This window comes from Nansenia antarctica (assembly GCF_963989245.1).
Source record: "Nansenia antarctica genome assembly, chromosome: 1".
NCBI classification, from domain to species: Eukaryota; Metazoa; Chordata; class Actinopteri; order Argentiniformes; family Microstomatidae; genus Nansenia; species Nansenia antarctica.
The window spans coordinates 9,377,306-9,392,873 of NC_137674.1; the positions used below are offsets into that span (position 1 = coordinate 9,377,306).

Consider the following 15,568-nt stretch of genomic DNA (forward strand, 5'->3'; position numbering starts at 1 on the left):
AGAGTGTGGATGTATTTAAAAGAAAGCTTAAAACTCACAGTTTTATCCTGGCTTTTATCTAGTGTCTATGTCAACTTGCACTTACTCCTATTTTTTATCTCCTCTTGTTTTATTCCTGGTTTTATTGTGTTGTATTTATTTAATCTATTTTTTTTATCTCCTACCTCTTGTTTTATTGAATTCGAGTTTATTTACTATTGTTTTTATGTTCAGCACTTGGAGTTCCATTCAATGCATGACTTGTGCTATATACAGTCAATAAAGTCAGGTCTCAGATCCACCAGGCCCTAACGATAACCAGCCTCCTCCACTACACAACCAACTGCTACCCCCTACACAGCCTCTCCAGCAGTTTCTCTAGAGTGAGAAATAAACTGTTTCCAAAATTAAAATATCATCTTGCTCTCTGGATGCTATTCCCGCAGTCTTATTGAAAGTGTGCCCCTGCGTTTAGCCCACTTATCATCGAGGCTGTTATCCACCTCTTCCTATCTGGCAGCATTCCATCTGGAGTCAAAACTGCAGTTATCACGCACCCTCTCAAGAAGCCCAAATGTTGACTCTGAGGTATTGGCCAATTAGAGGCCAATCTCGAACCTCCCCTTCCTCTCCAAGGCTCAAGTATTTGCCAAACAGCTCCAGCGTCATCTCAGTTTGAAGAGCATTCATGAACTGTTCCAGTCAAGTTTCAGTTCAGGTCACAGCCTCCATCGCTCCATCAAAACATCTCTCTCTCTGCTCAAGTCTCCAACATTAGCATAAAGTTGGACTCCTCCCTGGTGTTTGACAACGACATAAAAAAAACTACGCAAAACCTCTTTCCTACACCTTAAAAACATTCAATGTACTCTTAAAATGTAATGTACTCTTTAAATGTATCACCAGCAAGGGCTCCCATACATCCAGCTCCAATACATGACATTGCAGAAACATGAACATTTCAGCCCTGCCCTGGTCCCCAGTCAGAAACATCTTGCTGCTGTCCTCAGTGTGTCTGTGGAGCCGCTCCACTGTACCTGAAGGGTTTTATATAACTCCTAACCTCATCCCACAGTCTCAGTTCCGGAAACAGTCTCCAACTCCATGTCCCAGGACTAAGCTGTGCTCAGTGGGTGACTATGCCTTCTGCAATGCCAGTCCTTGCCCCTGAAATGAGCTTCCAGAGGACCTCAAGAGAGCTGCAATGCTCCCCTTCAAAACTAGACTAAAAACGAATCTAAATTTTTTTCGATTGCTTCTCTTTTCTCTCTCTTAGATTCAAGCTTCATTCAATACTTCGGCAATTCCTACCTGGCGTTTGAGGGCATTGACCTTGAGGCGCCCAACAATATCACAGTTAGATTCCAGACCCAAGTGGCCCAGGGAACCATTCTTTATGTCGACCAAGGGCCCGTGAGCAGTGGCTTCTTTTTCATGAAACTCTTCATTCAAAATGGAATTCTACAGGTTAGTCTAGACTGCACTCTTAAATTGTTGTTGTTTTTCCAGTGTAAATCTGATTGAAGCACAGTGATATTACAGTAAAAGAGATAGAGAAAAGACAGTATCCATCTCTATGGATGTTACTTAAATGGAATTAGATTTCACATCTGAGGTGATTATACTATACTACAGTGAGAATACTATATGTATTCTAGCTGCCTCAGCCTCTTGGTCAATACAGGCATCCATCTAGATAAACTACAAGTATGGCACTGCTGGCTTCTGTTCCCCAGCTTCTGTTACCTCAGCAACAGCAAACTATACTACCTGAAATTCCCCATAGTTTTTAATTGTATCCTCCCTAACCCCAAAAAGTACAATATCCATTTACTACGCAGTTCATCCATGTTTCAGATTTCCTCCAGTTGTCTCTCATGTTTGTAATTGTTATCTTGAATATGTTTCAGTATGACTTCTCCTGTAACCAAGACGAAGGGATCATAAGGATCAACACATCAATCCATGTTGATGATGGCAATATATACATGGTTCAAGTCAGGTGGGTTTACTTTCGTATTTCAGTCATTTTGGCCAACTCACCCAAGGTAGACAGAATTATTAGTCTCATCAATTTGCTTGAGATTGTGTATCGGGTATCGGGCTTGCCAAATATGTCTCCGTGTTTTTCTGGTTGTCAATCCAAAATGAACGAGTTGGTTTTAAAATGATAAACTGACCAGCTTCAAAATACTGTAGTTCTCATTCAAAACGTAAAGTTGCTATAACTTGATCCCCAGCCAATTATTAATCTTAAGTGTATTAATCTGTCATATCTGTTTTTCAATGGAATAAAAACTAGCATTACTGAAAATGCAGCAGCAGCAGCACAAATCAATCATAATGCCCTTAAAAGACCTGGCAAGAAAGAGACCTGTCATAACCAGGAGTACAGGAGGAAAAATGGCTCCAGGTTTCACTTCAACCCAAACAAATTATTTTGTCTGATAACACAGCTCCTCCATCTCTATCTGGTATGACCCAAAGCCAACTACAGGATGGCCATCGCCGACACCACTGCCCGCCTCATTATAGGCTCTTAAAATATCTCCCCATCAAGACAATTTTCTATATGTTTAATAGAAAACCACCGGGGCTGGCTTCTCAAGGACTCTGTGAGCCCGGTGCCCTCTGGCTGCTGGCCAGGTCGCTCTGGCAGAGTGCTCCTAAATTAACCGCTTCTCCACACCGGCTCTAGAGGAAGGACTTAGGGAGCTCGGGGTTGGTGCCTCGAGTATTGAGCCGGCAAACGCCACAACCTGCAAATTACAGGCTTAACAAATCAGGCTAGATTGCTTCCCGGACCTCCTCCCTTCCACACGGGGAACAAGCAGTATCAGGAGGCACCAGTGTGGAGGCTGCGCATCTGTGGACAGAGTACCCTCCAGCTGCAGATAGTTAGCCCAGAATCTGCACTCAGGTAATTATCTTCTCTCCCATGTTGTTTCGAATGGGAGAATTAGCTTTGGAAATCTCCCAATGGCTAGGGGACGGCCCCAGAAGGGTACGTCCAAGACGCACAAGGTGTCTAAAATAAAAAAGAATATAGTACGTGGCCCAGAGCAAAGTGGAATGAAACACAAGTTAAATTTGGTTCCAGGTCACATCTGGCCATTTGTTTTGCACACTGCTTTTTATGGATAGAAATACAATAATAGTGTTATCCCCTTCCTGCCAGTAAGCCGATTGTGAGTGACTGTTTGTAGAGTGTTTGAGATATATCCACACAAAGAAGATGGAATATGAATATGAGCATGTCTAGTTTAGATGAAGTACATGTAGATATTCTCTAGTCAATGGTCATGAAATACAGGTATAAAGATGGAAATCCCCATGTCAGTCATCGATTCAGTATTTTTTATCAACATGGATGTGATGAGAATGATTCACAGCTCTTCTCCTTCAATTGATTTATGATGTGCAAGTGCACTAGCCAGGTCTCGTGATATTCTTTATAAAATTAACATCGCATTTGAAGATATACTGTCATCCTAAGATCCTAATTCACTTCTCGCTGTCTTTCTGGTCTATGCTCACTTGCTTTTCTAAGTAGTCATGACTACCCCTAATTACAAAGAGAGAAAGAGAACGCTTGTCTATACACTCTGTCATCCAACTGACATTTTCTAGACTAGATTGTTGAATGCGAATTCTAAATTATCGACAAAGCATGAAATTAAAATAGCTTGCTGAAGATATAGAGAGGATATTATTGTGACTGTTAAGCTTGGATGATAGACAACCAATTCAAGAGAGCCATATTTGCAAGTGGAAGTCCAAAGGCAATGTTCTTTACGATGAGTGGATTTTATTAATATAAATGTTAATGTTAATCTTTAATCCATATTTCAGACATATTCTACAGCTTTTAAAAAACGTTGTTCCCTATGCAAAGCAAGAGTACAGACAATATAATGCATAACTACAAGAATGTGCATCTTGAAGATGCCCCATTATGAAAATCTCATAATCATAAAACTCACATATTGACATCATGTCGAAATAACATGTTGTTATTGTTTCTGAGCAGAAGATAAGTTGCCGTATTGCACTCTGTGCATCATACTAGAGGTAATCCAGAGGGCATCCTGGACTTAACTCAATGCAGTATTCTGTTTCCATGGAAACACTGCCCTTCATTAACACTCATTCAGTACACATATTGGGCTCCAATTTGCGTGTTAAATTTGGGGCAAAGTCATCCATCTTTACCTTTACCATTTCCCAAGTTTCCCAGAGTTTTGAATGCTGTGTCTACACTGTCTAGTGTTTCCATGAAAAAAAATGCATTTTCAGGCTGTTTACAAAAAATGATTATTATTAAATTAATAATTATAGTTTTATCAAACTACAATAGAAATAATGCTGTAATGTATGTTTTACTCTGCTCAGCACTATTTGCTGAGTCAAATTGGGGCTCTGTGTGTTTTGCGAGAGGATATTTAAAAGGGAAAACAGTAATGAAATGAGCATTAGGAGAGCTAAGCCTTTAAAGTAATTATAGTCCTCAGGCTAGGTTAATGTAACTTATTCATTTAAGCAGCTAATATCCATTGGTGATATTTATGTAAAACAACATCATGCAATTACCATATTTACAAACATTAGGTAAACAGATTAGCACCATATAAAATGTTTGGTAATGTCTGATTTCAAATGACAATGTTGTTTAAAAACCTCTATAGTATTTGTGTGTTTAGCATTTATTTTATTCTGTCAATTTCTCATAGACAATTCCTAACCCCATGTGAAGCTGAGGTGGCTGTTTCTGGCTATGAGAGAATCAGAAGCAGGCCAAGCAACTACTGGTCTGGAGTCACCATACAAAGAACAGGCCATCTCTTCATTGGTGGTCTGCCACTTAGACACCTTCCCTATCAGGTGAGTTATTATTATTATTATTATTATTATTATTATTATTATTATTATTATTATTAATCCTTTATTTAACCAGGGTAGTCATATTGAGACAGTAGCCTCTTTTTCAAACGAGCCCTGGCCAAGAAAAGCAGTACATCACATACAGTATAAAAACATACAATATACAACATAAAATAACAACAAACAAGCAACAGAAACAGTGAGCAGATACAGGCTATAAAAAGAGAACCTAAGCACATTCGCATGTATAATTCAAAGTCTCTGTAACACACAGTAACAGTTCGGAGTAACAATGTCAGTGATCTTTGAGGGCTATGTATCTATCTACTGTATGACGTATTGACTGGCAAAGCTATTCATAATTACTGCACATTTCAAGCAAACTTAATAGAATCGCCAATTATAATGTATTATCTCACTGTAAGTGATATCGGGCCCTACAGCATGTATGGGATAGGGTTAGGTTCAAAGGATCAGACAGTTGTATAGTGCAATCTATTCTGGTATACAAATGCCTTGTGTGTAAAATGTGTCACTACGAAGTGATATGGTCTTGTCTCTTGTCGTGTTCATCCCTTTAGAACAGAAGCTGTTATTATTTTCAGTGACGTGTTTTGGTACCTTTTTCAAAGAAACAGTCTTTAAAAAGTATTGTTTTTCCCCTAAGGGAGCTGAGCCTTTCCACAACTATATAGGCTGCATTGAAATAATTGAAATTAATAAGCTGAAGGGATTCTACACGACCAGTGCCATAGCCGGGAGCAACATAGACAACTGCAGGTAAAATAATTACATTTTCAAAGAGTCATTGTCTTAATCATATTTTGCTCTTTGGAGCCATATTTCCTCCTGTGTCCCTTGGTGTGTAGTAACGTTCTGTTCTCTTGGCACACAAGTGCCCCTGGACACCAATGTCACCAAAGTTTTGATGTTTGTTTCAAGCCATTTGATGTTTTTTTTTTTCAAGTGTCCTGTTCCATCTATATCCTTGTAGTGTATCCGTTTTGATGCTGTGTCTCCTGCAGTAGTTGTGTCAAAATCGTAGGTGGGTTGAATTGAGTGTTTTAAACTCAAACCCTGCTCTCGTTTTCTCATTTTAATTTAGACAGATGGCAAACATTGGTGATTTCTCTTGTTATGAATTTACATCAAGTTCTCCATCTAGGCACTATCCATCCAAATGTTTGGAGAAACCCCATCACAAGCTTGGTTATGAAGTCGGCTATACATGCAAAATTAATTCAGTGCTGTATTCTCCTTTTGCTTATTATAGTTAAACCTCTCACTGAGTCAAGTGTGGATCAGATTCATTAACATCTGCCTATGGGTTGAGAACATATTAATTGATTGCAGCTCCTTAGGGACTATTGCAGAAGTTGAACCATGAATACAAAATGTAGCTTGCTGTCTCCGGGAAACAGAATGAACTCACCTTTATTACATACCATGGCTGCCTTTGGATGCTTTTGAGTTTGAGGTTTAATTTCGAGCCCTTACACAACATGTTTGTCTCACCTCTGGTGAAGTGATGATTGTCCCTTCTGTTGTGATTTCAACATTTCTAACAGGTCTCATTGGCACACGGGTACCCCAGAAGCCTCCGTGCAAAGTCCTTTTGATATGACCACACCACGTATCACCACGGGCCGAACTACAGTGAACACACCTGTATGGAGCGGGCCACCGCCCACACAGCCGTCACGTGTCTGCCATGACGCTCTCTGCCTCAATGGTGGGACATGTCGCCAGCTGCAGCTTCCTAGCGGAGCTCTGTTCTTCCATTGCGACTGCCCCCTACACTTCAGTGGACGTCGCTGTGAGAAAGGTAGGCCTCTCGAACTGAGCTCCTACACTGTCTCAGGTGACCCTACAATCCCTCTTTGGATCACTTCCAGTTCCAATAGAATAGGCTTCTTAGAGGAATACAGATTGAATAAGGAACTGGGAGTGAGAATGAAAAAAAAAAAAAAACACCAGTTCCGTGACCTCTGGAGGAAGATCGTGAGGAGCCGACAAAAGCAGCTCTAGTATCGCCGTTAATATATGCAGAGCCTCTATGGGGAAAAGAGTTACAGTAAGTAGCTATGAGGAGAATTGAGACTGAGCTGCATTTTGTATCGTGAGCGATGTCAATTATTCATGACGCCATTAACGAAAGATCCAAACGAGCAGCTAGGAACATCCAACGTCCAACCTTGATCACCTCCGCAACACAAACGAGAGCATGACCTTGCCACTCAAATACTGCAGTTCTCCCCACCCCTGGGCTTCCCACCAAAAAACCTCAACATGACACTTACAGTATAAAGACATTGAGACCCTCAGGAGAGGGAGTTCCTCCCCCCTGGCGATAGCGGGGGAAGCAGATGCCTAATGAGGCCTGACACCCACCTCGCCACACAGTCTTCCTAGCCTTCCACACATACAGGTGACTGACAAGAGCTCCCCGCCCGGTGACAATGTGTCTTTGTGTTGTTGGTACGGCAAGCAATAGAAGCCAAATTACCATAGGCTCTGATATTCATGATATTCATGTTGGTACTGTACATACCCTCTATTGTACTAATAGCCTTTTTATTGTATTGTTCCCCTCCTCTGCTGACTAAACACATTTCACTGATGTCAATAAGCCAATGCATAGGTACAAAGCTAATTTGCTGAGCCATAAGTTCATTCATCTCTATTGATGTAAGATCATCCCTTTTGGCACAGACACTCTCTGTTGGATTAATTAATCCCTCTGGCTTTGATCTCTTTTGTTACAAACAAAATAACAAACAAATTAATAAAATAACCAAATACAATGAAGCCAAAAACGATTACTTTGCTTTTTTCCCCCATCAGAATGCTCTGGATATGCAAAGAATGTCCTTAGAGCATGAGGATTTAATGTGTCCTTAACCACTGATCACTTGAATGAATGAATGAATGGTCTTTATTGTCATTGCTATAGTACAGGTACCAAACAACGAAATTTGTGAGGGGTGGCTCCCCTGGTGCTAGGAAAGAAAAAAAAAGAAGAAAAACAAGAAGGGAAAGGAGCTGGTTTACATAAATAAAGGCTATGTACACTATCCACTGTACTATACTGTACAGATAAAACGACTAGGGTTGTCATATTGCACATAGTGTTATTGCACATTCATTTAAAGTGTCGCAGTTTGCACTTATACATTCTAATAGTATACATTATTTTGACTGTTAATCCAGTCTCTCATTTCGTCTCATTGTTAAATGGAATACTAATGAGAGATTGAAAGGTTGGTTTATATTCTAATCAAACTGACAGGAATGTAATTGGAAAGATAAGTACAATAGTAGGCATTAGGGGACAAACTGATTTTGTTTTGGGTTAATCAGGGGGAGCTATGAGTAGGGGGGGGTTAACAATTAGCATGCAGTGTGACAGTTCTTGTATCTCAATCTCAATGATCAGGCCCCCCTAGATGGTCTTTAATTAGACGTACAAAGGAGTCAGTCAATGTAATGTGCCTGTTCAGCTAGTGCATCTCCTGAACTGGATCCCATAATTGCAGTCTCTAACCTTTTTCCTCTTCTTATTATGTAAAATGAATAAAGACAACCATAACTCATATTGAGTGCTTAAAATTAATCATGGCAGTGAAAAACTGAAATAAACAGGAGAGGCCCGGTAAATTGTTGGAAAGGAACTAAAAGATGCGGGATGAAAGTGTTTCTCTTTCCTACACAATCAGGCTTTCAGAATAATATTGTTGTCATAGACATTGAGTAAGCACTATGCTTTATGGCTGATAGCTATGTGGACACCTGCAGTAAAAGTGTAGAAATATTACAACAAAACCGTTCAGATGAGCTAAACACAGTTCAGAGCAGAGACAATGACCTCGGTAGATAAGACTGTGAACGAGGCCTCTGCATCCGACGCCCTCATTTGACACCTTCACCATGTGTTCTGAGAGTGCTAATTTGCAGATGATTAAGTAAACCGCTGAAATGTTATTTGTCTCTCCAGGCTCTGTGGCAAAACAACAGGGGCCCTATTTTCAGGGCTACATCTCTTATTTGCACTCCCCCACGGGAAATATCATATAAACCAGACACTGTGTTCAGGAATTAGCTTTAGTTTGTGCCCTGTAAGATATGTGCCAAATCCTCCCTCTAAATTGCCATAACAGGGATGTGCCCAAATGCATTTATCAGAGAGAACTTGGCCAGTGATTCAGTGGTCACATGTTCATGAAGGATTTGCATATGATATTGATTATATAAACTTGGGGAAACTAGGAATAAGCATGAACCATAAGCTGATTTATCAACGTGTGCGACATACAGTGTACAACTATAACCATGTTAATTGTTCATGTTCTATCAACTTGAACATGTTTTTTTCTTTCTTTCTGCGTAAGTAGAACAACATGTTTGAGTTATCCTGGAAACACACTATCTGAAATAGATTGAATTGGGACCATAACCTGTCAAATCGGTTTTTTTCTGATTGATTTCACCATTTAGATTTCACCTTTTTTATATACCGTACTCCCCCTATTCCAGGGCTAATATATAATCTCCATATCAAGCACTCATGTTTAGTATTAACTAAACCATCCTTTGCATGCAATAACTGCCTGAGGTCTGCTGCCCCCGGCAGACATTGGGTATCTCTGGTGGTTCTCTGCCATCTTCAGTTGTTGCTTGTCTTGAGGTCTTTTTGTCTTAAATTCCCTCTTCAGAAAATGAAATGCATGTTGAATTGGATTTAAATCGGAAGTTTGGTTTGGCCAATCAAGAAACTAAGTCTTCCACTTTTTGGCCCTGAAAAACTCCCTAGTTGCTATGGCAGTATATTGGGTCATTGTGCTACCGTATGAAGAAGCGCCATCCAATCAATTTGGAGGGATTTGTTTGTACTCAAGCAGACAAGATGTTTCTGTCCACTCAGAATACATTCTGCTGCTGCTGTCGGTTAGCCGGTGGCAGACATTCATTCCCAGACCATAACATCCCCCCTCCACCATGTTCCACTTGCAATCACTCTGGTATTCATTTTCTGTCCACAATAACCTTTTTTCAGACCTCTGTAGGCTTGTTAGGTACTTTTTAGCAAACTGTATACTGACCATTCTTTTTGAGTAATGGTAATTGTAATCTATAGTAATTGTTTGATTTCAAGTCCAAACTGTTTGAGTATAGAGCTAAAAGAAGACAAAATGCTTCCTCTTTCCAATACTTATAGGGGGCACTGCATACTACAAACACATACTGGAATCATCCTTACAAATGAGCTGATAATATGAATGATATAACATTTTACATTAACATTTACATTTTTGGCATTTAGCAGACGCCTTATTCCAAAGCGACTTACAATCAATACATTTGAATACTAAGCATGTGAATCAGCAGTCCACCATTCGTTGCAGGAAGAGTACTCTAGCTCGGGCCTGGGGCCACTGATAGAAGGAAAAACCTTCTCCCTATCGCCTTCTACCAAAACCTCTTTTTTTTTTTTTTTTTTTTTTTACTGGAGAAACTGAGAAACAGTACAAGGGGGGCAATAGAAGTTCTTAGGGACACAGTAGAGGGGAAAGCGGGTGTCTTTAGGAGACGTAGTGGTGAGGGTCAGAAGATTTCTCAGGAGGAGCAGTTAAGATGTAACCTGAAGAGATGGGTCTTCAGTCTACGACGGAAGATGGGTAGTGGTAGTAACATACACTACATGGACAAAAAACTGAATGGGAGCAAATCCCTGCAATCATATTCTAAAATCTAGTAGAAAGTCTTCCCAGAAGAGTGTTAGCTGTTATAGCAGCAAAGGTGGGACCAACTCCATATTAATGCCCATGGTCTTGGAATGAGAAGCTCAACAAGTATGGGTAGTGATGTTCGGGTGTCCCGATACGTTTGTCCATATAGTGTATCTTTGATGAAAGAATAATAGTCAAGTGACTAAGCATTCACTTCCTCTTGCTTTATTTTGTCCTTAGGTAGCCATTAATGGAGTTGATGCTTAGCCCACATTTCATCACACTTGTAAAGCTGTTCTTAAATACCTGCGCTGGCATTCTGCACTATTTTCTGCTGAGTTAGATGTATTGGTACTGTAGAACGGCATCCCAGTCCCTCAGTAATAACAGTGCAATCACATATGAGTGCTCACACAATGATGTGCTCTGCCAGTCCCCTAGCCTCACACACACGGGCAATAGCAATTCTGCTAGCATGCAGTAGAAGTCTAGAGGCTATTTACATACTGACATAATCTCTGGATGTATATCACCATCGCAACTGTGTAGGGTGAAAAATGCTCCTTCTCACTTCAGATTGAATGAATGAAGGCATAACCACTGCACTGTAATGCTATGGTAATAAGACACCTTGCTGCTCCCTGAATGATGATGATAACCCATGACTCGTATTGTTTACTTTTTGTATGGATAAACAACCAATAAAACCCACACCTAAACTGTCCATTCAGAACGCTTGCTTTAAGAGTTGTTGTGTGTCCAGAACACCCAGAAAAATCCACTTTACAAGCTGAGTTATTGGAATGGAATGGAATGGAATGGAATGGAATGGAATGGAATGGAATGGAATGGAATGGAATGGATGGAATGGAATGGAATGGAATGGAATGGAATGGAATGGAATGGAATGGACTTTATTGTCATTGCTACAGTACAGGTACCAAACAACGAAATTTAGGAGGGGTGGGCTTTTGGTGATATTTGACATGTGGGCCAGGCCTCATGAAGGAACCTATCCAGACCAGCCTTGCCATAGGCAGCCTATTCCTCAGTTGAAGCCACTCAATTAACAATTAATGATAAATCGTCTCATCAAGGAAGACACAAGTAGGTCATGGACCTTGTCAAAAGAAGTCTGTCAGGTATGCCTTTAATTGAACGCTAAGTAGTCACAAAAATGAGCAATGTAGCCAATGAGGAGGGGGCTAGTGAAGTACTGTATGCATGAGAGCAGAGCAGTGAGACAGGAAAATACTCAGACTTGGGCCCAATCCCGTTTCCCTTTCCCTTTTAAATTTCGGGCATCAAATGCCATCAAAGGGGGGAAATACGACATGGAAATATGTCAAAATGCATGACTATCATGCACAAATCAGCCTTAAAATATGTAACTTTAGATAGATAACGTTAGTAGACACGGAGCGCCACAAGTGCCACAGCTATAGCGTCATATGCCATCAAAGGGGGGAAATGCGACATGAAATAAATGATGTCAAAATGTGGGACCATCATGCACAGATCAGCCTTAAAACATGTAACATTAGATAGATGACGTTAGACATCTGCGCAGATGTATTTTTATGGCATTCTGAAATCCAATGTGACAGGAACGCTGGAGAAACAGCCGCTGTCCACCACATTAGTCAGCTACAAGATAAAACCCATCGCTGCTAATCTGGTGTCGCTCACTGCTCACATCCAGTCTCCTCCTCACTGCTCTCCACACCCATTAATAATATTACATAATAACAACTGCTTGGATTAGATTAGAGATGTGTGTTTTGGTTTATTAAGTGCCACAGCTATAGCGTCATATGCCATCAAATGGGGAAATGCGACATGGAAATAGGTCAAAACGCGCGACTATCATGCACAAATCAACCTAATGTTGTGTTAATGTTTACATTAAATATGACTGTCACCCTGTGACAAACGCGCAGATATGAGTGCTCCGGTGTCTTGCTTTGGGTAGTCTAATAGAAGTGCCCAGGTAATAGTTTTCCTATTATATTTCCTCTACTGCTGAGCACCAAAACCCTCGGATCTTAAACCTGGCTGAAGCGCGCTGGACTTTGGAACGGTGTTGGGACATGTAAACATAGGCACAGCACATCGGCATAATAGCGATTTTTTGTTATGTTTGTTAGAAAGAAAGGGTCTATAATACATTGAAATGACATTAAACTAAGATAATAACATGGTTATCATAATTTTTCAAATTATTATTAATAAGTAATTACAGAAAAAGTCATTCAATTTGTGAGTGTCTTTCGCATTGCCTAGAGCGAAATCTGATTTCTGTAGATGATTCGCAAGGCATCCTGGGAGGTAGGGCCATGGCTCCGAATGTAGTCTGGTCTTGATGAATTGGGACACCCCTACCTTACACGTGAACACGCAAAACGGAGCCGTAGGGGTGAAAACGGAACCGTAGAGGTGAAATGGGATTGGGCCTGGCTCTGTATCGATCATGACCTCCTAAAACGTCTCAGTAAGTCCTTACCACTCATATATGTTGTTTCTCTTTTGTATGGTATTGGTCATTCTTATTTATCATTAAAGTTCACCTCAAGGAACAGAATAGTGTCCTTCATCATCACAGAGCTTTAAAACATGTGCAAAACGGTGTGCCGTTCTGCAGTGTTACCAACATACTCTAATTGAAAACATTTCCGAAATTCTCAATTCCACTCTTCCCCCCTGGTTGTCTACTGTGTCATATGTTAATGTTAGAAGTCATGTTTATTCATGACTTTTTCATTTTAGAGAACAGATGCCAGTGAACATTCCATAGTCAAGTTTCCCCATGCCTCACCTGGAGGACTGAACCGTACAGTAGGCCAGAGAGTCATTAGCCTGAGGGGAATCCCCTCCAGACCCGGTACGTAGCCGCATGGACGGCGCCGTCGGAATCTCTGACATGTACCTCGACGGCGTCCCACATGCGGGGGTAGACCAGAGTCCTTTGTGTAAAAGTCAACAGATTATTACAGGCTGGTGGAGTCTGTGACCTGAGAGGGTGCGTCCTCCACCTCTCTGTTCAAGTCATTCCCCTCTGTCCACTGGGAGATAGCACAGCGGCACACAGCCCTGACAGGGCCTTGCTGACTGCTCACCTGTCAGTGTGGGGAAAGGCGAAAAGAACCCAGGACACACATTTAGCACACCAATGCACTCAGTGGTGCTTGCTACGGCTACAGCACAACACAAAGGGACAGGAAATTACTCCTGCCGGACATATTTTCCTCTCTGTCTTGTTAAGCAGTTTAATTTACAGTCCTGGAAAATTAATCAAAAGGGTTAGTAGGGTTACAGTCTCGAATCACACGCTCCGATAGAAATATGTTCAGAAGGCCTTCAGTATCCTTGCTTGTTTGATTCATGAATGCACATTGATAAATTGTTGGAAGGATTGATGAAGGTGATAAATGTACATCGCATAGGTTGTATAAGTCGTATAACTCATTGACTAAGCTGGAGTAAAACTTAATGTTGAAAGGAAAAGACTACACTCCCCCTCTAGACTCATTGTCCATCCTGAATAATGCCCTTGTTCTGAATGGTACCCATGATTCAGTGACGTGCGGGGAGGTCAATGAAACCGATAGAGGCATCTGAAATGTACCATTCAGTTGGCAGGTCGCACAATGACTATTGGCAACCGTATTTTTCATATTTCATATCAGCATTCTTTGCACACGCATACAGGAAACACACACATACACGTAACACACATACAGGTCACCTATTCGATTCATTTATTATAGGCAAATGCAGTTCCACTATTCATACTCGTTCAACACAAATTAAAACATAATATATATATTGCATGGTCTTACCTTTACTTGAATTACCTTTTTACCTTACCTTTTACTTGTAAATGAAGTAAATATCCTAAAAAACATATCTATGTTCCCGATACAGTGCTGTGGTTAGCTATGCTTGACAGCCAGGACGAGTTGCAGTACCAAAGTGTTATTTTCTGTCCTTTCATTTGAAGTAGGTCCGTAAACTCAGGCATTGATCTTGAGACATTTTTAAGGTTAGATACATTGTTTTACCTGCCGGCCCTGGGATCAGTTTCTGAGGGGTTGCGCAATCAGGGGTGAGGCTGAGCTTGTTGCTGCCTGACCTCTCAACTCTCCCTGTACTTGCAGCGTAGCGCCGCAAAGTTGGCGATTTTGACTATTAAAAAGTTTTGGGAATAATACAGAAATGACATTTAGAACACAGATAAGTGGAACTTTCTTTTTCATAACAGCTACTTTCATTGGAGTATGACAGGAGAGGCCCTGCCCCTGACTTTTGAAGTCTTGGGAAAAACCTTGATTGGGATGTTTTCGTATGTGTTGTTGGCATCAACAACAACTTGACAACTTGTTTTGAATGTCTGAAAGGATTCCCACATTATACTGCTTTGATCTTTTTATTTCCGTAGATACCACAATATTCATCCCATCTTTCAATGGCACATCTTACTTGGAGCTGCAATCCCTAACATCTCTGCTGAAGTCCCGTGTTGCCAGCGATGAGCCGTCTCATACAGTCAATGACTCCACTGTTACACTCTATCTGACAGTGAAGACCAGAGCTACCCAGGGCACCATCCTGTACAGTAAGTATACATAAGATTAAGATCACTTATACTGTCCATTAACATAACACATCATTCAAAACACTTTAAATAAATGTGAAATAATACTATTGTGCAATATGACAACCCTAGTCGTCTATCTGTACAGTATAGTACAGTGGATAGTGTACATAGCCTTTATTTATGTAAACCAGCTCCTTCCCTTCTTGTGATTCTTTTTTTAAAAGTGTTTTTAGTTTTTTTCCCCTTTCCTAACACCAGGGGAGCCACCCCTCCTAAATTTCGTTGTTTGGTACCTGTACTGTAGCAATGACAATAAAGTCCATTCATTCATTCAAAAGATACACATATATACACATAGTTTTTACAAACACATGCAGAGAGAGGA

General features: G+C 40.7%; 1 protein-coding gene across 1 annotated transcript in view; it reads left to right on the forward strand.

The window, feature by feature from the left end:
- The window catches only part of LOC308150889 (protein eyes shut homolog), a gene marked incomplete at both ends in the record, with an annotated part of 157,615 nt that overhangs the window by 88,152 nt on the left and 53,895 nt on the right, over positions 1 to 15,568 (forward strand). The window contains 5 exons of the mRNA XM_080523675.1: positions 1,256 to 1,446; positions 1,890 to 1,976; positions 5,528 to 5,640; positions 6,429 to 6,685; positions 15,025 to 15,201. Coding sequence (XP_080379801.1) covers positions 1,256 to 1,446; positions 1,890 to 1,976; positions 5,528 to 5,640; positions 6,429 to 6,685; positions 15,025 to 15,201 — 825 coding nt within the window. The remainder of the gene's footprint in view (positions 1 to 1,255; positions 1,447 to 1,889; positions 1,977 to 5,527; positions 5,641 to 6,428; positions 6,686 to 15,024; positions 15,202 to 15,568) is intronic.